The sequence below is a fragment of the Hippopotamus amphibius genome, chromosome 11 (genome assembly GCF_030028045.1).
Source record: "Hippopotamus amphibius kiboko isolate mHipAmp2 chromosome 11, mHipAmp2.hap2, whole genome shotgun sequence".
Lineage (NCBI taxonomy): Eukaryota > Metazoa > Chordata > Mammalia > Artiodactyla > Hippopotamidae > Hippopotamus > Hippopotamus amphibius.
The window spans coordinates 39,827,445-39,849,052 of NC_080196.1; the positions used below are offsets into that span (position 1 = coordinate 39,827,445).

A 21,608-nucleotide genomic window follows, 5' to 3' on the forward strand; every position below is an offset into this window, starting at 1 on the left:
CTCATAGAAGAGCTGCAGCTTGAGCAGGGCTGTCCTTGTGCTTTGCTGACCTATATTTGCCATTTAATCCTCACCACAGCCTTGTGATGCTGGCAGCACAGGTATCATCATACCCATTTTATGGATGACAAAACCAAGGTTCAAAGAGGTAAGGGGACTTGCCCAAGACCTCCATGATTGTGAGTGGCGGGGCTCATCTGGAATCCCAGTTTCCCAATCTCCGTGTAGCAGTCTCCCATGCCCTGCCTCAAGTTCCTGTCTCTCCTCATGTGTTCGTTTGTACAGCAAACACTACACAGGTGCTTTGTATGTGCTGGGCGCTGTCCACAAGCTGGCAACCTAGAGGTGGCAAGGTAGGGTCTAGAGGAGAAACCACACACATACCCAGATGCTGAAATCTTTCATTCAGTTATCCATCCAACAGATTCACTAAGCACCTACCGTGCATCGGGTGCTGGGGACATAGCAGTGAACAAAATAGGCAAAGAGGACTGCCCTCGTGGAGATTTTCTGCCAGTAGGAAAGCAGACAATCAAGTAAGTGGCCAGTGCCCTGAAGGAGCATCACACAGGGTAAGGTAACCGACACAGTGGTCAGGGAGGGCCTTTCCAGAACAGGTCATTTTTGCTTGCAGTTGTTTTTGAGATGACATTTGAGCGGAGAAGGCCTGTGGATAGCTGAGGAAGTGTACCTGGCAGAGGGAACAGCAGTGCAAAGGCCCTGAGGCAGGAGTGTGCATGTATGTTCTGAGGAGCATCAGGGAGCTGAGTAGGTAAGGGGGCAGGGGTAGGAAGTGAGGTCAGGGAGGTAATGGGAGTGCGGGAGGCACAGATCCTAAAGGCCTTTTAGGTCATAGTGAGGTCTTTGCTTTTAACCCGGAGTGAAATGGGAGCCCTGGAGGGTTTTGAGCTGAAGAGTGACCTGATTTGACTTAGGTTTTAAAAGGATCTCTCTGGCTGCTATGGAGACAGGCTTTAATGGGACAAGGGATGGAGGAGGACAGGGGGCTGCCGAGACCATCCAGGTGGAGATGGGCCAGCTGGATGGCAGTGGAGTGGGAAGAAGTGGTCATTTGGGATCTTCTGAAACTAGTCCCAACAGCATTTGCAGACGGGTGGGACAGGAGGTGTGTGAGAAAGTGAGGGGGTCAAGGGTGACCCTGGTTCCAGGAGCAGGAGGGCAGGAGGGCAGCTCTGCCCAGGTCAGGTCCGACCAGAGGCGGCACATCCTTCCCCGGGAGCATGGCATGGGGCATGGTGCTGCCCAGGAGGACATCGAGGCTGGACAGTGCTGGGCCCTTCTTCCCTCCCATGGTGGGGCTTCATGGGCTTCCTCGTTTCATTTGAAACGTTGTGAATTGGGCCCAGCAGCTGCCATTCCTCTCCCACCCTGGCAGGACCATCAACCTGCACGATGTTTTTGGAAAGCACCTCATCCATATGTATCAAGAGTCTTAAAACTTTTCATGCCCTTTGACCCAGTGAGTCCCTTTGTAGGAGGTTCCCCTGGAGAAGTCACCTGAAAAGCTGACAGCGATGAATGCATCAAGAGCTTCATTTAGACTCTTGTGCTGCCCTTAAATTCATGTTTCTTGACGGTGTTCATGTCAAAGGACAGCATTTATGCTGCAGCGTCAAGTGGATACAACGCTGCGCGTAAGACACACACACAAGGAAGGAAATGGACAGTGATTACCTCTGAGTGCCTGGAACTTCGCTTGCTATTTTCATTTTCTTCTTTACACTTCTCTGCTTTGTCCTGATGTTCTAAAATGGACATGATTTGCCTTCTTGATAATTTGATTAAAATGCAGTATTCAAAAAAGAGAAAGGAAATGTGAGTTCCCAGAAGCTGAGGAAGCATAGCAGAGGCCAAGCCAGGAGCAGAAAACCAACTGACCCATCCCTTTCAGGGAAAGGCAGCAGCCACGTGGAGCGAGGCAGGCCTGGTGCCCCGCCAGCCGGACAGCCGGCCCCTGGCTCACTTCCTCCAGCACGACTGCCCAGAGGCAGAGCTGAGAATAGTGGTGGGAGAGAGCAGAGCCATGTCCAGAGGCCACCCTTCCTCCCCTTCCTACTGCCCAGGCCACAGGGGTATGTCCCCTTTCCTTGGGTCCCTACAGCCCTTGGAGTTTGCCCCTCCATCTCCTCTGCTTCCATTATATTTCACCAGAAACCTGCTGCCTTTGTGCTGTGTCTATAATTTTGTGTCTCCCCTGACTGACTGTGAGTATCCTGTATCCAGGAGTTCTCAAAACGTGTTCCCCATACCAGCAGCATCAGCACCACCCAGGAACTCGTTAGAAATGCAAATTCACAGGCCCCACCCCAGACCTACTGAATCTGACTCCGGAGGTGGAGCCCAGCAATTTGTGTTTTAACAAGCCCTTCAGGACTACAGTTTGAGAGCCGCTGCTCTATGATACAGCCCCACTGTGGTCCTTGTTTTACATCGATTATTTCATTTTACACATTGCCATGATTTCCGCTTAACAAAAAAAACAAGCACAGAGAGGTTAAGGGACTTACCCAAGGTCACACAGCCAGTCACAGGCAGACCCGGGACTCTGAGCCCATACCTTTATTTTAACCTTTGTGCTCTGGACAGCTGCCTGGACTTCAGGCTCTCCTGTGGGGTCCAGCTTGGCGCTGGGCATAGAGTGCCACAGACATGGGTAGAACCAGAGTTTGCGCACTGTAGCATCAGAGCTCCGGCTGCTCAGTCGGAAGACCAGACTGATTCCCCAGGAGACCCAGGCAGCCCTGGCTCCCTGTGGGATGAGGGAGGCAGGCTCTGTGCGCCTGCGGAGGCCCCTCCAGTGATGACAGCCAGAGGCAGCCAGGATGGACAAACACCGCAGTGGAGGGGCACAGCGCCACCTGCTGGCCAGTAGGACATCATCGGTGATGCTGGCTGATAAACGCAGGGACCCACACACACTCAGGGACACCGTGACAGCAAGCACGTGTCTCCTCCCACTGCACATGGGCGGACACGTCCACACGTGGATGTCTGGGCCTGTGGGCATGTGGGGCTTTCAGCCACACGGCCTGGCAGATAGCACTAAATTCACTCATTTATTCATGTCTTCCCTCACCAAATGTTCGTTGAGATACGCCAAGCCCACAGTCGCTGTCCCCGCTGGATAATGAACAAGAGACTAGGCAAACACCAGGCAATGTGGGTAAGGGTCCTGGGAGGGATGCGGCCCGTGAGGTCACAGAGGCAGCCCCTAACCCGTCTGGACTGGGGTTGGGGGCAGGGACGACTTCCGCAGGAGATCCATGCCTTGCTGGGTCTGAGCATGTGAGCAGGGGGTGGCTGGGTGAAGGAGGCAGAGGCTCCACAAAGCAAAGCCCAGAGGAGGAGCTGGAGAGACGCGTTGGGAGCCCTGGCAAAGGGCCTTACACACGGGCCACAGAGTCTGGACTCTGTCCTAGCAGGTAGTGGGAAGCCATGGAAAGTTTTCAGCATGGGCCAGATCCTGGTGCCATATCTACTGACACATTTGTACTAAAGCTTAGGCCCTGAGGGTCTCTCAGCCCCTTCTGGGGCTGGGCCTTGCATGTGATTTGTGCCTGTGTACTGTCTCTTCCTGCTGCAGCAGCTGCCCTTGTTGTGTCTGGGAAGGGGAGAAGCAGCCCCCAGGCCCCAGAGGGAAGCCTCTGTCCAGTCTAGAAATGAATGAAGCAAACAGCAGCCACCATTAAGGCAGGCGTCCTTGTGTGCCCAGTAGATACCCTTTTTTCAACTCACCAGGTCATCTGAGACAGCTCAGAGGGTGTGACCTATTCCAAAATGTAGCTCCCTGTTGCCACTAGGTCCCCCAGTCCCCCCTCCTAGAGGGTCAGTGCCTCTCTGTGGGGATGGGAGCTGGACGGATGATTGGTGATGGGTGAATACAGTAGGGGAGGCTCGAGCACTGACACGAGCTCCGTCCAGGTTAGGGCGCTAGGGGACGGTGGGGAGGGGAGCAGCCTGAGGACTCCCCAGAGAGGAGGTGGCAGGTGGAGCTGAAGAGAAAACCTGGGCAGTTTCCCAATTCAACTTGGCAGTGACTTTGTCAATGGCCGGCTCTCCACTGGCCCGGCCCCCCGCCTGGCCCCCGGCCTGCGGTTTTCCTCAGTAGAGCAGCGGTGGCAGCTTCCGAGAAGCCCCACCAAGACTTTCCTGTCAGGGCAACTCCAAGTTCCTCTTAAGGAAGGGGAAGTGGTGGAGTTTCTCCTAAGGGCTTTCAGTTTCTTTCTAAGAAGCTGGAGTGTCCCAACCCAGGGCCCGGTACTGAGCCAGGTATTAAAAGGAGAGAGGTTCCACGTAGGGGGATTTCCCTCCTCAGTTCCAAGTGAAGCTCATTTGTCAGTGCCCAGGGTGGACATTCCAGAAGAGGAAACGAGACCTGTGTTTTGCAGGTCCTTTCCCACACCCCCTCATTTCTTCCTCCTCCAGGGACACAGCCCCCTGCACACCCCTCCCTGCCCCCACCAACAGGAACACGTGCACAAAATGTGACCTGCCCTCTCTCAGGGACATCCCAGGTGGAAACTTATTTCCTCAGCCCTCAGAGCCAACCTCTTCTGAGCCCTGCTTCCTCGGGGCTCTGCTGGGCGACTGAACATCTAACCCAAACCAAGAACCAACAGGTGATACCAGCTTCCTGCTGACTCTGAGTCAGGGGATGTACCCATTTTGGAGACATAAAGCTTCTTGAGGACACACTGTGGGAACCCCAAGAACTGAGAGCCCCCCTTTTAAAGAAGACCTGGCTTGATGGTAAAGCAAAAGTCCGGATGTGATTCTAACAATAGCCACCACTGAGGTTAAGCATTCACCATGTGCCGGCATTTTACATTAATTTCCTCCTGTAATTCCCCTGGCGATCCCATGACGAAGACACGATCATTGTCCCTGAAGTCAAGCAACCTGCCCAGCTCGCACAGCCCACAAGCTCGTTCTTCCCAGTAGACCTCTTCTCAGAAAGGCGAGGAAAAAAGACTATCAGGCCCTCAAAGAAGCTGGCTGGGAAGGTGTGATCTCCAATATCGCCAAGATTCTCAAAGCAAGCTCTGAGAGGTGAAGAGCAAGCCATCCAGTTAAAGCTGGCTTCACAGCCCTGCCATGTCTGGGGCTCTCCCGAAGGCATTACAAACTCCTGTCACCTCTTCTATTTTCCTCTCACAGGCATTGTTTTAGGGTTTCTGCTTTGCCAACACATGCGTTATGGGGACAGTGGGGGGATTCCCCCAAACCATGATGCTGTTCCGTTCAAAACCTTCTGCCTAGAGGTCCACAACTACGTGACTCATGCTGTTGAGGTGGCAAGAAAACTCACAGCTGCAGGGTGGAGGGGCCGGACCCAAACGAAAGGGGACACTCAGAGGTTGGGCAGTTTAGTAAATAAAAATACAGGACACCCAGTTAAATCTGAATTTCAGATCAACAGCAACATTTGGGATGCCCTGTTACTAAAAAAAAAAAAAAAGTGTTGTTAACTGAAATTCAAATTTAACGGGGCATCCTGTTTTGTATTTGGCAACCCTAGACACTCAGCACCTGGGGCAAAGTGCCAGCCTTCCCCAAGGTTCCAGCGGGGAGCTGTCAAGAGGAAGAGACACCAAAACTGGGAGAAAACCACTCACCTGGGATGAAAACAAACCTGGGAGTTTGGTCAGAGAAGGATGGAAGCACTTTGCTTCAAAGGTTCCTCCTGAGCAATCTCAAAATCTTACTCTCAACCCAGGGCAGAGTTCCGAGTTCAAATTCCAAAAAAACGCATGGTGTTGCCGAAGAAGGCCTTCCTTTCTCTGGGTCTCAGTTTTATAATCTCTGTCATGGGTAGGAGGTTTGGATTCTATGATGGCTAAGGACCTCCTAGCCCTTGGCTTTTCTGGCCTCGTTGAAAATCTGCTAGAAGCAAGAGAAGGTAGGAGGTAGCCAAGGAGGAAGTTTAGAAAGAAGGAAGAGGCAGCTCTGCTTGAGAAAGTGCTGTCCCTCCTAACCTACAGCACCCAAAAGGGATTGGGGCATTGTGACTGGACCCTGGGTACTGGGAGGGCTCCTCTGGGGTCAGGTCATCCAGCTTTTTTTAATTTTTAAAATCTAAATTTTTTGGCTTCATTGGGTCTTTGTTGCTGCATGCGGACTTTCTCTAGTTGTGGAGAGCAGAGGCTACTCTTCATTGTGGGCTTCTCACTGCGGTGGCTTCTCCTGCTGCAGATCACGGGCTCTAGGTGCTCGGGCTTCAGTAATTGCAGCACGCCAGCTCAGTAGTTGTGATGCATGGGCTTAGCTGCTCTGCAGCATGTGGGATCTTCCTGGACCAGGGATCGAAACCGTGTCCCCTGCTTTGGCATGCAGGTTCTTAACTGTGCCACCAGGGAAGTCCCAGGCTATCCAGCTTTTCAGACACCCATTGAAACACCTGAACCATACCTGGGATCATTGCTAGCTCTAAACTTAGAAAAGTATATTGTAAGGAAGAGATGACTAAATGTCTACGCAATGTTAACTAGACAATTGTAACTCAGCTCCTGTAGTTTATGTAAATTATTCATATATGTGCTGTGGCACATGGATCCATTTGAATACATTTGAGGGATGTGGCCTCTGAGAGTAAGATGCCCAGGGCTTTGGAGCCCCATAAAGAGCAGTCCTGGAGATGTGGAGACAGTGAATTCCTCCAGACCACCAACCATATTCCAGGGTCTGACGGCGGTGTGGAGGTGAATCTCTGGAGACAGAGATAAGGAAAGGGTGGGTCTGGGAGTCGGGGAAGGCCCCTCTGAGAGGGTCCTAAGTTGTCCCTGGAGGGGGACTGGTGAGACCCAGCAGGGGCCTCGGGGCCAGGCCGCAGCTCCACGTAGGGCTGCAGTCTTGACAGGGAACTGGTATTCCCTGGCGAGGCAAGCCCCAGTGCTTCTCAGGCTGGATGGGTGCTGGGATTACTTCTTGACCTTCGTCTGCTAGCAAGGCCCGGGATGCTCAAGTGTAGCCTGCAGTGGTGGCACCTAAGCACTGGGGGTACCCAAGGCCCCCCGGTCACCATCAGCTCCAGACCTCAGAGCTACTAGCAGAAGGTAATAGTCGTTGCTGTGGGTAATGCACATTTTCTCAATCTTGCATAAAAGTGTATCTTTAGGAAACTTGGTGAATTAGTTGCTCAGGCTGCCATAGCAAAGTACCCCCGGTGGGGAGACGTAAACAACAGAAATTTATTTTCTCACAGTCCTGGAGGCTAGAAGTCTGAGATCAAGGTGTTGGCAGAGTTGATTTCTTCTGAGGCCCCTCTTCTCTTTGCCTTTATGTGGCCTTCTCTCTGCTGCCTAGATCCTAATCTCCTCTTCTTATGAGGAGTCATATCAGGTTCGTGCTCACCTGTTGACCTAATTTTACCTTAATTACCTCTTTAAAGACCCTATCTCCCAATACAGTCATATTCTGAGGTACTGAAGGGTTAGAACTTCAACATACAAATCTGGGGGAGGACACAATCCAGCCAGTAACACTTGGTGATTTTTAACCTAAAATTGGAAGTGAAAACAGCGTGCTGGCTTTGGAAATGCAGGTTGTAGACTGATCCCAGGACCACTCCTCAGAGATGACCACTTCCTCTAGCTATTCTGGAGCCTGCCCCGCCCACCAGTTTTGGTCAGGGGTAGTTTGGGGATGCAGCCTTTGGATGTGACCCCCACTGGCCAGTGGGCTGGAAGGAGGTCAGGGTTGTGACCAAAATGCTGGGACTTAGAACAGGGTGGGCAGGTCTCTCCACCCAATGATAAAGGTCTGGTAATTGTTGTGCGTGAAAAATTGTGGCCTTTAAAAACAAAGTTTCAAATTATCTACCCTGAGGTGCTATTTATAGTATCATTTATGAGTCTCTAAAAAAAGAGAGACAAAGTTTTAGGCTTTGTGTTTTTACAAAAGTAGTACATGTTTATCATTGAGAACACAGCTGAAAAAGAAAAAAAGTAACGATAAATCGGTATTCGGACCGCGCAGAGGTAATCACCCTTAACATCTGGGTTTCTGTATCTCTCTACCTATCGATGTGTCTTAATCTCCATCTTCATCTACATTTATATAATTGAATTTACTTTAAAGATAAGATTCATCTTCTCATTTCATAACTTCTTATCCATTACTATGTCATGATCACTTCACTGGGCATTGCATTGTTTTCAATGATGCCGCTTTTGATGGTGGCAGATAAGCAACATAAGCTACTTCACAAATTTCCTACTGTTGAATAATTGGGCTGTTTTACCATTTTTATGATATTAAATGCAGCTGTGACAGTATCTTCATAGTTAAATCTTTGCCATGATTATTTACCAAGGGTAAATTCCTAGAGGTGAAATTTCTGAGTTAAAGAGAAAGCACTATTTAAAAACTTTAAACTTTATTTTTGAATAGATAGTATATTCACAAAGTTCAAAATTTAAAAGGCATCTCCCCACCTCTTTTCTGAAGTCAGCCAGTTCCCCTCCCCAGAGGCAATCGCTGTTACCAATGTCTTATGTTCTTCCTAGAGATTTTTTTACATATGTATATAATATACACATGTACATAGTATGTGTGTATGTACATACACATATGTATAAAATATATGCATATGTACATATATATCTCTCTATATTAATGTATATACATAATTTTTTCCACAAATAGTAGTATCCTCTATATACTACTTTGCACTTTGCATTTTTCACTTAAATCATCTTGGAGGGCTGTCCATGTCAGTACATAAAGAACTTCCTCATTTTTTTAAGCAGCTGCATCGTATTTCATTATATGAATGTACTGTGATGTGTTTAAATAATTCCCTATTGATGGGCATACAGGTTGTTTATTAATTATATATGACTGTATAACAAATCACCCCAAAATACAGTGACATAAAACCACAGTAAAAATTTATTTTCCCTTATGGTTTCTGTTGGTCAGAAAATTGAGAAGGAGCCAGCTAGGCAGTTCTCACTTGGGTCTCTCACGAGGCTACAGTCAGATGTTGACTGAGGTCACAGGCATCTGAAGGCTCAGCTGGGACTGGAGGATACTCACTCACAGAGCTGGCAAGTTGGTGCTGTCTGTAGGCTGGGTGCCTCTGTTCCTCTCCGCACGGCCCTCTCCACAGAGCTGCCAGAACATCACTTCTGCCACATCCTATTGGTCCAAGCAAGTCACCAGATCAACCCAGATTCAAGAGGAGGTGAAATAGGGAATTCCCTGGTGGGCCATTGTTTAGGACTCCACGCTTCCACTGCAGGGGGCATGGGTTCAATCCCTGGTTGGGGCACTAGGATCCTGCAAGCCAAAAAAAACAAAAACAAAAACAGAGGTGAAAGAGATTCCACCTTGTCGTGTAGAAGCAGCAAAATCATGTTGCAAAGAGGCAGGAACACGGGTGGCGGTAATTCTCTTGGGGGCCATTATTGCAACAACACTCCATAGGGATGGTGCACAGAGTTCCCATGGGTCAGCATGCCCCACACATGTACCCAGAGACCTATGAACTTTGGTCTCACTCTTGGCAACAACCTGGTGCCTCCCAGCGTGTTCCTAACTCCCTTCTCAGATAGTCCAGCTCAGAAGCTCTGCCCGTTGGCCTTGTCTCCGGTTTGGGGCCCTGTTCATGCCCTTTGGCCTTGCTGATGCATGTGAGGACTTTGATTCAGGTTACCTGCCAGTCTTCCCACTCTCGCCTGACCCCTAGTCTGCTTCCTGGAACTCACAGTCCCACCCCCTCAGCTGCCCTCTGGCAGGGCCTGGTCTGCCCTCCCCCTGGGAAAGTTCATACAACACCAGTGGATTCTTCCTGTCCAATTTCTCAGGAAAACTTCTTAATACATCTGGAAGTACAATATATGTCTTTTTCCTTTTACTCACCCCAACCTAATAAACTCCAGTAATTCAGACCTTTGAGAAATTCCACAATTTATGCTCCAAATTTTAGTCTTTTTTTTTTCTTTTGGTCTCTCATACATGTCCTTTAGAACTCATGTGTTACTGAGAATATAAACCAATGATGTTGTTATTCGATAAGAGCTATAAAAGGAAAAGATAATACCAGTAAGACAGAATCTCATACAATGGTTTATTGCAGCGGTTCCCAACCTTTTTGGCACCAGGGACCGGTTTCATGGAAGACAATTTTTCCAGGGATGGGGTGGGGATGGGGGGGTGGGGGGTAGGGGTGTGTGATTCAGGTGGTAATTGGAGCGATGGGGAGCGGTGGGGAGCGATGGGGAGAGGCAGATGACGCTTTGTTGGCTTGCTCGCTGCTCACCTCCTGCTGTGTGATCCGGTACCATGGCCCTGGGGTCAGGGAACCCTGGTTTATCAGGAGGGCTGAAAAGTTAACATGAATCACATTTTCCTAAATGAATCGTATTTTTTGATGTAGTAGCTTGCTGCCTAAGGACCCTCAGAAGGTTATGTCAGAGCACAGAATTATTTAGTAATAAAATTTTTGATTTTTTTTTTATAAACCAAATTTTTTGTAAGGGGAAGCCTTTTGGTAAAGATATTAATTTGCTAATTATTAAAATGACTCTAGTGTTTTAAGATGTATTGTTAGTAAAAAACAACAAAAAACAAGGTGTATAACAATTGCACAGTCAAGTTCCTTTAGTGTAAAAAGGGCAGAATCTATACAATATAACATAAAACATAATGTGTGTGTGTGGGTGTGGGTGTGGGTGTTTGTAGCTCCTTTCTTTGGAAATATCTATAAGAAACCAGTAATACTGGGACTTCCCTGGCGGTCCAGTGGTTAAGGCTTCATGCTTCCACTGCAGGAGGCACGGGTTCGATCCCTGGTCGGGGATCTAAGATCCCACATGCTGCTAAGCCAAAAAAAAAAAAAGGAAAGAAAAAGAAGCCAGTAATATTGACTCTTAGGAGAAAAACTCAGTGTCTGACAGCAGGGTGGGAGGAAGATTTCTGAATTTATCCTTTGTTGCTTTTGAATTTTGTACCAAAATAAATGAAAACTGTGGGAGCAGGTATCTCCTGGGAGGGGCATGAGGGAGTTCTCCAGGGTGCTGGAAATATTCTGGGTCTTGGCCTGAGCAGTGGTTATGTGGGTGAACACGTGAAAAGCTATCACTCCGCCCACATAAAATCTACGCACTTTATTCTGTTATACTTCCAAGAAAGTGGCATCCTTCAATGAAAAAATTAAACATATTAAAAATAACTTTTTTGTTTTGTGGGGTTTTGTTGGTTTTTTTTTTGGGGGGGGGAGGCGCATGGCATGTGGGATCTTTGTTCCCCAACCAAGGATCAAACCTGTGGCCCACCCCCGCAGTGGAAGCTCGGAGTCTTAACCACTGGACTGCCCGGGAAGTCCCCAAAATAATTTTTTAAAAAGAAAAATAAAGTCAGACCTTGCCTTGTTCCACAAAAGTAGATGTTTCTGAAAAGTTTACTTAAGCCAGTTTCTATAAAGTGAAGCCTAATTTCCAATTGGCTTCCATGATAATGTCTAAGATGTGTTTGTGGACTTATTCCAGTGCTGGTCTTGATCTGAGCATTGAAAGCCTGCTGGGGTGAACCCTCCCGCCCTCTGAATCTAGGCTTGATGATAGTGAGAGAAGGGAAAGGTGATGAGTCTCCCTGAAAGGCCTGAGAAATAGGATCCAGCAGAGAACAGAGAAAAAAAAATTATTTATCGAGTGCCTCTGTTTCTGGGCCCTACACACATTGGCACAACCAAGGCAGACAAAGAATGCTTCTGAGAGGCAAGAGAGAAAACAAAAATTGGAAAACAGAACCATATATGAATAACCCTCTCATATGTTCAGCATTTTAACATTTTCAAAGCCCTTTTACACCCATTAGTTCATCTGACCCCAAAACAACCCTATGAATGGACAGGGCACGTGTTGGTCATCCCATTTTATGAATGAGGAAGGAAGCCAAGGCACAGAGAGCGAAGTCACATGGAGGTAGCAGAACTCAAACCCGAGTTTTAAAATTCTAAGTCCGATGTGATTATTGTCACTTCCCAGAAAGGTCACAGAGCATCTGGAGTCAGTTGTGGCTTCCCCACTTACCAGCAGTGTGATTTGGGGTGAGATGCTGAATCTCTTTGTGCTTCCCTATTCCCATCTGTACAATGGAGCTTGTTTGTATGATTACATGCACTGATACACTGAAAGCACATAGTAAGCATTCATGAAAAGTTAGCTCTTGTTTTTATTCCCAGAGATAAAGAGAGACACAATTAGAATGCAAAAGATGAGAAATAAGAGAATCATGGTGAGAAGAGGGTGAGGAGGAAAAAATCAGAGGGAGAAATGGCTCCAGCATGTCAGTGGCTCAGGGAGTAAGAACAGGAAGGGCATGACCAGGTAGAGGCCAGGGTCAGGCCAGGAGCACCAGTAGGAAGGTGTCCTCACCTCCATCTTGGCCTTTGACTTGCAGAAGCTCATTGTTTGTATAGGCCTAAGACTAGCTAGCAACTGGCCCAGGACAGAGCATGAGGCCAGGCAGAGGAGAGAAGAGATGGATAAGGCTCCTGGGCCACCTTGAGGGTTGCAAGCTCAAGACGTGGACAGGTGAGCAAGGTGGCTTCACTTAGTTATCTCAGGATGCCAGACTCTGTGGACAGTGGCGTGCTGGCCAAAAGTAACAACCAGATCTCTATTAGGGGATGAGGGGTAAGAGGGGGGCTGATGTGTCAGTTTCCGTGGTGGGAACACTCCCACCATGGCCAATTTCAAGCAGAAGCAGGGCCCTGGGGTCCAGTCATGGGGCAGAGACAGGCAGCTAGAAGGAAAAGGCAAAGGTGTGAGGCCACAGAGTTAGGAGACCCTTGTCCTGACCCCTGAGAGAGTCCACAGAAGTGCCATATGACCTTGCACACATCATTCGCATCTCTCTGCTCTCCAGTCACCTCAGTGGAAGAGAAATAACACCTGCCATGTTGGTGGCCTGACAGCACTAGTGTGAATCCAGGCCAGAAGGTATTTTTCGAGGACTTACTATGTGCTAAGCTCTGGGATACAGAGATGAATAAACTAGCTCTGAGAGGCAGCCCGGGGCCAGATCACAAAAGGCCTGGTGAACTGTAGGAGGGAGGCATCAGATGGACTTCTAATCGTGATGCCACTGGAGGGTTGGGACCAGGACCCTGGACTGGAGTTTCAGATGGAAAAGAACTCCTGTGTCTGCTGTTTGGAGCATGACCACCAGGGGGCGAGTGTAGGAGCAGGGGGAGCAGCCCTGAGAGGGGATGGTGGCTTGGCAGAGAGGTGGCTGTGTGAGAGGTGTGAGGTGTGAGGCTCCATTTGGATTATATCCTGAAAGCAGAAGCAACTAGACTTGTTGCTGGAACAGTTATCCCAGGAATGTAGCTACATAAAGAGCGTAGCTAATAACAGCTCCCAGCTATTGAACTCCTGTGGGCCTTTCCCTGCATTATCTCCTTTGATTTTCACACCAAGCCTGCAAGCGGGGGCATTGCTCAACCTATTTACAACAAATAAATGGAGGCTCAGAGAGGCCGAATGATGTGCCCAAAGTCCCGCAGCAAGCCCATCACAGAGGTGGGATTTGAGCCTTTTAGACTGTCATGGGTGCTCTTCCCATCATAGCAGCTGCCCCTAGGACCCTGGAATGATTAGGATACTGTCTGGCACATAATAGGTGCTTAAATGATTATGTTTGCAAAAATACTTACTATTACAGGTCCTTATTTCATTACATTCATAAACTCCTGCCAGCTTTACTGAGGTATAATTGACAAATAAAAATTGTATAGATTAAGGATGCACAACATGATGTTTTTGATACATTCACAAACTTAAAAAAAAAGTTGTAAGCACTACACACCCATGAGAATGGCTAAAATTAAAAACAAACAGGGATTTCCCTGGTGGTCCAGTGGCTAAGACTCCTAGCTCCCGATTCAGGGAACCTGGGTTCTATCCCTGGTCAGGGAACTAGATCCCACATGTCGCAACTAAGAATTTGCATGCTGCAACTAAAGATCCTGTATGCTGCAACTAAGACCCAGTGCAGCCAATTAAATAAATAAATAAATAATTTAAAAAACAAACAAACAAAAACCCTGACTGTGCCAAGTGCTGGCAAAGATGTGAGCAATGGGAACTCTCATGGTTGATGATGGGAATGCAGAATGGTACAGTCACCCTGGAAGACAGCTTGGCAGTTTCTGAGAGAGTTAATCATACACTTACCATACGACCCAGTGATCCAATTCTAGGTATTTACCCTAAAGAAATGAAAATGTATGATCACACACACACACACACACACACACAAACCTAAACATGAATGTTTACAGTTCATAGTAGCACTAGTCATAATTGCCTCAAACCAAAAATAGCCCAAAGGTCCTTCAGCAGGTAAAGGGTAAACCAACCACGGTATACACACACAGGGGATACCACTCAGCAAAGGAAAGAAAGTACTGGTCCATGAACAACACGGTTGAGTCTCAAATACATGAGGCCGAGTAAAAGAAGCCAGACCCAAAAGTCTCTGTACTGTATGATTCCATATATGTGACATTCTGGAAAAGACAAAACTATAGGTCAGAGAAAAGAGCAGTGGTTGCCAGGGGCCGGGGGTTAGGGAGAGGGTGACTAAGAAGGGGAAGCACGGGGAAACTTCTCGGGGTGATAGAGCTGCTCTATGTCTTGATTGTGGTCGCGGTTGTGAGACTGTACCTTTTGCCACAACTCATAGAACTATTATTTTATAAAGGGTGGATTTTACTGTACGTAAATTATAGGTCAATAAATCCTAGCTCATTTAGTGCCCTAGTAAGGCCACTTCCCCTGCTCCCCACTCAGACTAACCATCTCGAGGGAACCCTTGGGGACCAGAGCCAGGGATCCCGAGCTCAACAACTGGTCCCGCCCTTTCTGAAGGGACTGTTCATCAGAACCACTGGTGGGCTTTACAATGCTGTTGTCACAGCCCAGCCTAAACCAGGGGTTCTGATTTAATGGCCCTGGGGTGCAGCCTGGACATTGGGAGTTTTTCAAAAGTTTCCCAGGTGATTTAAATGACCTAGACACTGAGATCCCTAAGAGCAGGCACTATGATTTATTCAGCTTTGAATTCCCAGATACTCCATAAATATGTGCACTGCAGCGCATAAAGGCAGGCAGCACCACGTGAAACGGTGAAAGCCTGTAAAAATCATGTGTGGTCATCGCTGCTCTGAGTGCTGGACCCTCTCGCCCCCGCAGCCCCCAGGGAGGTAGGACCATGGTTACCCCCTTCGCCAGGTGAGGAAACCCCAGCCCAGAGTAACGAAGTCTCACCCAAGACGATATAGCCAGTAAGTGGCAGAGCTGTGTGGAGGCCTGGACCCACTAACCACTGGGGGATACTGCCGCCCCCACCCCTGCCCCAGTGCCGGCTATGGGCAGACTTGGGAATAAGATGAGCCAGGATTTGAGTCTGGGTCCATTACGTACAGGCTGGGTGACCATGGACAAGTTATTTAGCCTTGACTGGTTTCACCTTCCTCATCTGTATGTAAAACATGGACAGCTGAACTGATGCCAAAAGGCTGTTACTGAATGAACGAGATGATGTGTGCCGAGTGCTCACTGCATAGTAAATACTCAATAATTCTAGCAATAATGAATGTGGGAAAAAGTGAGTGAATGAATGAGTAAATGGTATTCCCAGAGCCCCAGGGCCAGCTCCTTGTGCCTGCGGAAGGGAGATTCCCCAGGAGGGAAGGCAGGGAGAGGCAAGGTCTTCTGCTGACTCGGGGTCCACCAAGCCCTCCAGAGATGCCCCCACCCTGGCATCTGACAGCCTTCCCTCCCCCCACTCCCAGCTCCCCTTCAGGGTCAGAGCATGTGGGTACCAGAGCCCCCAGACTGCTTGTGGAGCCTCCAGCCTTTTAGAAGTAAGGGGCTTCAGTAGTGAAAACTTGAATCCCTTAGAGTCTTCCCTGCCTGATGCAGCCCATGAGCCTGGGACAAATAGGGTCACTGGGTGAGCGAAGCCTGAGTAAAGTGCAGCTGGGGAAGGTCAGGGGTTTCCCCAGGTCACACAGGCCTCTTTGAGTTCCCAGGAGAGGAGCCTTGAGGATGGTACCCTCTCGGCTTCCATGTTTTTCTGGAGGGACCCTGAGCTCTTCCAGGTCCAGGCTCTGCTCTACCTTCTGGTCACTGCACGTTTCCACATCTTCACACTCATTCATGGAACAAGCACGCCATTCTGGGTGGTGCTTCCAGGTTGCGTTTTCCCGTGGCCGCTGGGGTACACAGCCTCTGAGCTCTGGCACTGATGCCTAGTGACCCCACATGTTGGCAGGTCAGGTTCCCAGGAAGGAGGGCAGGGTGGGTGAGTCTTCCTTTGGTCCTTCCTTTATTTTTCCCTTAACACGGGAAAGGCACTTTTGTTCTTGTGATTATAGAACAATACATCATATTGAAGAAAAAAAAATTCAAATACCACAAGCATCTAAAGAAGAAAGCAAAACAACCACTGGTAAAATGCATGGTGTGCCCCTTTAGTCGCTGCAGATGTAAAATAGCTTCATCCACAGCCCAGTGGTTTGCAATGCTGTCTCCTCTACCCCATGTTATGTGACCGCGAGCAGGTTTTACTCAACTATCGACGCTTCCGTTTCCTCATCTGTAAAGTGAGGATTTGGATATAGCGTCTACTTCTAATGTTATTAAGAATTAACCGCAATAATCTCCACCAAGGCCTTAAATCAATGCTTGACACACAGTGAGTGTTTTAAAATGTTAGCTCCTTCTGTAGTTATCGCTCACTTAACACCTCACAGGCATCCTCCCAGGTCAGTTCATTAAGATCGAAGCCTTCTCATTGACCAGCCACACAGTTCTCCACTGTGTTTACGCAGCAGTTTGCTACAAATTCCCTTTCCAGGGGCTTAAGTTTACTTGCTGAGTCTCCTTTGCATGGGTATTTACGTAGTTTCCAGTTTGGAATAATGTAAACAATATGTATGAGTCTTGTCACACTGATCTGTTTCCTCCCAGTAAATTCTCAGAATTGTAACTGCAGGTCAAAGGGTTAGAATGTTGGGGGTGTGTGCAGTTAGAATGTCAGGGTGCTAACGCCTAGAATTTGGGCATGTGCACGGTTAAAATGTTGGGGTGCACGGGGTTCAGTTCTTGGACCCCTTCCTTCTGTTTCACACACACACTTTAAACCCCATCTCTGGATGACAGGTCTCATGTTTACACCCCCAGCCCAGAGCTGGTGCCTGAGCTCAGATGCCTGACTGCTGGCCGAGGCCACGAGCAGGAACCTCAGCTATAATTCGTCCACGTCAGAGCTGCTGGCGTGTTGCTTTTCCCCAACCTGCCCCTTCGCCGTCTCCTCATCTCAGTTAGTGGCAGCTCCGCCCCACCACCTTGTTCACAGGTCAGAGGCCTTAGGGTCACCTTCGGCTCCTTCTTTCTCTCCCACCATATTCACTGTGTAGGGGAGTCTCCTCCACTCTATCTTCAAAATAAACCCAGAATCCTACCCCTTCTCACCATCTTTACTGGATATTAGCCCCCTCCCCTCTCACTTGGATGGTTGTGACAGCCCCTCAACTGCTTCTACCTTCATTCCTTTAAGTCCGTCAAACAAATCATATTCTCCCTGATTCCCCACCTCATTCAACCCTGCCTCCCTTGACCCCCACCCTTCGTTTAGTGATGATCTAATGTCTTCGCCTCTGATCTCCTTTCTGCCCACTCCGCTCCAGCCACACTGACCTCCTCACTGTTCTTTGCACGCACCAGGCAGGCTCCCACCTCAGGACCTTTGCATTTGCTGTTCCCTCCACCTGGAATGCTCTTCTCCAAATATCTGTGTGTTTCTCTCCCTTTCTTCTTTCCTTGAGGTTGTTTTTCAAACACTGACTTCTCAGTGAGGCCTTCCTTGATTCTCCTTTAAAAACTGACACACACACATCCCATTCCCCCTCTGCTCCCTTTCTTGCTTTTTTTTCTTCCACTAGAGTGATGAACCATCCTGGTTTGCCTGGAACTGAGGGGCTTCCTGAGACCCAAGACTTTTAGTTTTAAAACTAGGAAAGCCTGGATGGTGTGTCACTCTATTTGAGCATTCATCACATCTGATATGTTCTACATTTTATGCACTTATTTTGTTGAATAAGAATATAGACTCCACGAAGGCAGAAATGTCTATCTCCTTCAGGGATGTATCCCCAGTATAGGAACTGTATTTGGCTCAAAGAAGATGCTCAACAAATATTTGTTGCATGAAGGAATGGACTTATGGCCAGGCTAGCCTCGTCCCTAGAGAGACTGTGCCAAATAGGTATTCTTGGGCTTTACAAAATACTCTGCAGAACGGAGGTGGCCTCAGGTTGTGGGGATGGGGTGGGGGTGGGGGGGCAAACTGCTGGGCCTAGAAGGGAGGAAAGATCTATGACTGGTCTGTTTCGCCTTCTTCAGGGGCAGAGCCCAGCAGCTGCTGGGCCTGATGGAAGCGGCTTCGGGTGTCGGGGCCAAGGCTGGGGCCCCTGGATGTAGCCTGCTGGTCACTGCCACCCCCTGGTGGTCTCTTATTGAAAAGCAGCCTCACCCACCACCCAGAGAGCCAGAGATGCTCCTGCCCTTCCCTCCGGCTCCTACCTTTCCCCTCTTGTCTTCCCCCATTTCCCCCCCTCTTCCCCCTCTTTTCTGCTCAGCTGATTGCTCTGCTACCTGATAGAGCCTTCACTTTAGTGCACTAGGTTAAAACCTGGCTCTGGCATCCACCAGCTCTGTCACCTTGAGCCAGTGACTCAACCTCTCTAAGACTCAGTGTCCTCATCTGGAAAATGGGGATTATAAGTCCTGAGGGTAAAACGAGATAACCCATGTAAAACACCTAGAACACTGCCTGCCTCAGTAGATGTTTGATATTTATTATTATAATTACTCTCTTGCCTGGTGCTTGAAAGGTTGCTTGCTTTGTTCTTCAGCTGGGTAACCTAGGCTGCACATCAGGCTCACGCGGGTACTCCTAAAACATACCCATGCCTCCCCATCCCAGAAGAGCCAAATTAGAAATCTTTGGTGATACATCCAGCATTGTATTTTTTTTGAATTTTTAGCTTATATTTATATTTATTTTTTTGTTGGTATATTTCAAAGCTTCCCAGGTGACACATATGTGTAGCCCAGGCTGAGAATCACATCAGTGACCAACAGTCCTGGGTTACCTGGGACTTTACTAGTTTTAGCACTGAAAGTCCCACGTCCCAGGAAACCCCCAGGCCCTGGGTGAACTGGGATGCTTCGTCCCCCTCCTCCCAAAGGAATGAATCCATGTTTTCTGAGTCTCAAATCAGGACACACGGTCTGAACATAGACGACTGGAAATCGATTCTTCGAAAGCTCAGCTTGGAGCTCAGCTGAAGCGTCAGCCCATGCGTGGCAGGAGTGGGGCTCTGAGGGGCACAGTGGTGGCCGTGGCTCAGTCAGACAGGTCCCTGTCATTGGGTCCCCTGGGGCTCCAGCCGCTGGCTGCCCGCCCCATGGCCTTCACCCAGCGGCCCTTCAGCTCCTCGGTTTCGGCCTTGAAGGTGTAGAGCTGGCCTGACTGTTGCAGCTGGAAGACCCGGGGGTCCGCCTGGGACCCAGAGGTCACCTGGTAGCCCAGCAGGGGGATGGAGGTGTGGGCCCGCATGTCCTGGGAACGGAGGGGAGAGCTGTGGGCCGCTGTCCTCCCATTCAGTGCCACGGCCTCAGATGGCTGTTTGGAAGGTACCAGCCACACACCTGCCTCTCCTCCCACCCCACCAAACACCTGTGAAGTGGGGTGGGCTGGCAGGAGGGCATTGGGGAAGAGGACGGGTTGCTCCCTGAGGGCAGAGCAGTCATGACCTGGAGTCTGGGCCCAGCTCTGAAAGCCACTCACTCTGTGACTTGAGGGAACCGGGCCCTCCCTGAGCCTCATCTGACTTATGAGGCCAATAGTACCCACCCCACCACCACCCTGACACACGTGCTGTGAGGAGGGGTGGGGAATGGCATTACCTGAGGGGCAGCGTAGACATAGAGCACGAGGGGGTCGTCCCGGGGGATCACACACCAGCCCCGGGACCCACTCTTGCCCCACTTGTCCCCGAGGAGCTGCAGGAAGCTGCACATTAGGCTCTGCTCGGACCCGGCCGCAGCTCCTTTCTGAAACCAGAGAGAGGGACTGTCAGGGAACAGAGCACCCACTACCTGACAGACACTGGTCATTCTTTCTAAACCTTTCGGCAACCCTGCAAGGAGGTGTTATTTGTCTGTGAGGCTCAGAGAATTCCCACCAGGGACTTGTATTCACACAGCTGGCCAGTGGCAGAGCTGAGGTCAAACCTCAGCCAGCCTGACCTCTGGGCAGGTGCTAGGAGGGCTTTTCCCCTGCAAGTTGCCTCAGGGAACAGAACTGGAGCCTGAACGGAGGCAGACCATTCCCTCTTCCCAGGAGCAAGCTGTGTGGCCTAGTGGTCAGGGAGGGCATGGGCAGGGGCTGGGCCTAAAAGAATAGGGGAGGATTGGAAAGTGGGCAGGTGTCAGTGGAAAGGAATCAACTTGAACCTGGGAGCTGAGTTAAGCTGGAATAGGCTGGGGTCTTCGCCCACCTCCAAGGACAGTGGGATGTCAACCTGGCTTTAATGAGGGAGGGGCAGAGGGGCGGTGGTAACCAGTGTCTGGGCTGGGTAACACTGTATCTGCAGCACAAAGCTGAACACAGCTAGGGCCCCAGAGGTGCTGACCAGCAGCGGGAGCAGCTTGGGAGCACCTGGGGGGTGGGGTAGGGTGGGGAGTGGCTCAGCCCCAAGGACAGCAGAGAACATCTGTGGCAGAGATCTGAGAGCTGGCTCCTAACTCGCTGTGTGACCTTGGGTTAGTCACTTCCCTGGGCCTGGGTCTCCAGCTGGTCCCTGAAGTCCTTTCCAATTAGAATGGAGTCTCCAGGCTGCCTCTTCCCTGCAGTGGGACCCTGACCTGGAGCCTCAGTATCCACACCTGTAAAATGGAATCACCTCCTGGGACTGCTGGGGCAGGGCATGGGGATGTGAACAGGAGTGGTCCAGAGAGGCCGTGAGATTATTGGATGGGGATACAGGGAAGAGGTGGAGAACCTGGGTGACAGCTTGGAGCCAAAAGTTGCTTCCATTTGGTTACAGACCCAGCTCTGTTTCATTTGGCCAGGGCAGGGGGTGGGGTGGCATGCGAGGGGTGGTGGTGTCTGTGGGCAGAGAGAGGAGGGGGAGTGTGACCATGGCAGGCTTGTTCCTCAGCACCGAGGACAGTGCCAGCACTTGGTAGGGGCCCTGCACTCATTCACCGAGTAGAGGAAACTGGCCTCACCTCCAGGATGCCCCGCCTCTTGTCCTCCTTGTCCTCGGGGAGCACGTTTCCGGTGAGGAACGTGTAGCAGTCAAAGCACACGCGGTTGGGCCTGTTGTCATCGTATTTGAGCTCAGCCCGGTAGTCGGAGCACCTGGCACACACCACCTGGGGGAGGACAGGCAGGAGGGGCTTGGGGCCTGAGGTGAGGCATGGAGGTCCCCATTTGTGCCTTGGCCCAGGACGTGAGGACGTGAGAGCAACCGGGGACCAGAGGAAGAAAAAACAAGCTTCAGG

General features: G+C 49.8%; 1 protein-coding gene across 8 annotated transcripts in view; it reads right to left on the reverse strand.

Moving 5' to 3' along the window:
- Nucleotides 1-8,897: 8,897 nt before the first annotated feature.
- FGD2 (FYVE, RhoGEF and PH domain containing 2) overlaps nucleotides 8,898-21,608 on the reverse strand; it is a 31,713-nt gene continuing 19,002 nt past the window's right edge. For 4 of the 8 annotated variants that reach the window (XM_057699797.1, XM_057699804.1, XM_057699798.1 and 1 more), the window contains 3 exons: nucleotides 21,333-21,479; nucleotides 20,007-20,153; nucleotides 19,064-19,659 (listed from right to left, as the gene is read on the reverse strand). In XM_057699797.1, the coding sequence (XP_057555780.1) occupies nucleotides 19,444-19,659; nucleotides 20,007-20,153; nucleotides 21,333-21,479 (510 nt within the window). In that variant the 3' untranslated portion in view covers nucleotides 19,064-19,443. Of the gene's footprint in view, nucleotides 9,301-9,924; nucleotides 10,042-18,684; nucleotides 19,008-19,063; nucleotides 19,660-20,006; nucleotides 20,154-20,910; nucleotides 20,988-21,332; nucleotides 21,480-21,608 lie in introns of those variants that run through there. The other 4 variants (XM_057699802.1, XM_057699801.1, XM_057699799.1 and 1 more) reach the window with 4 other exon arrangements.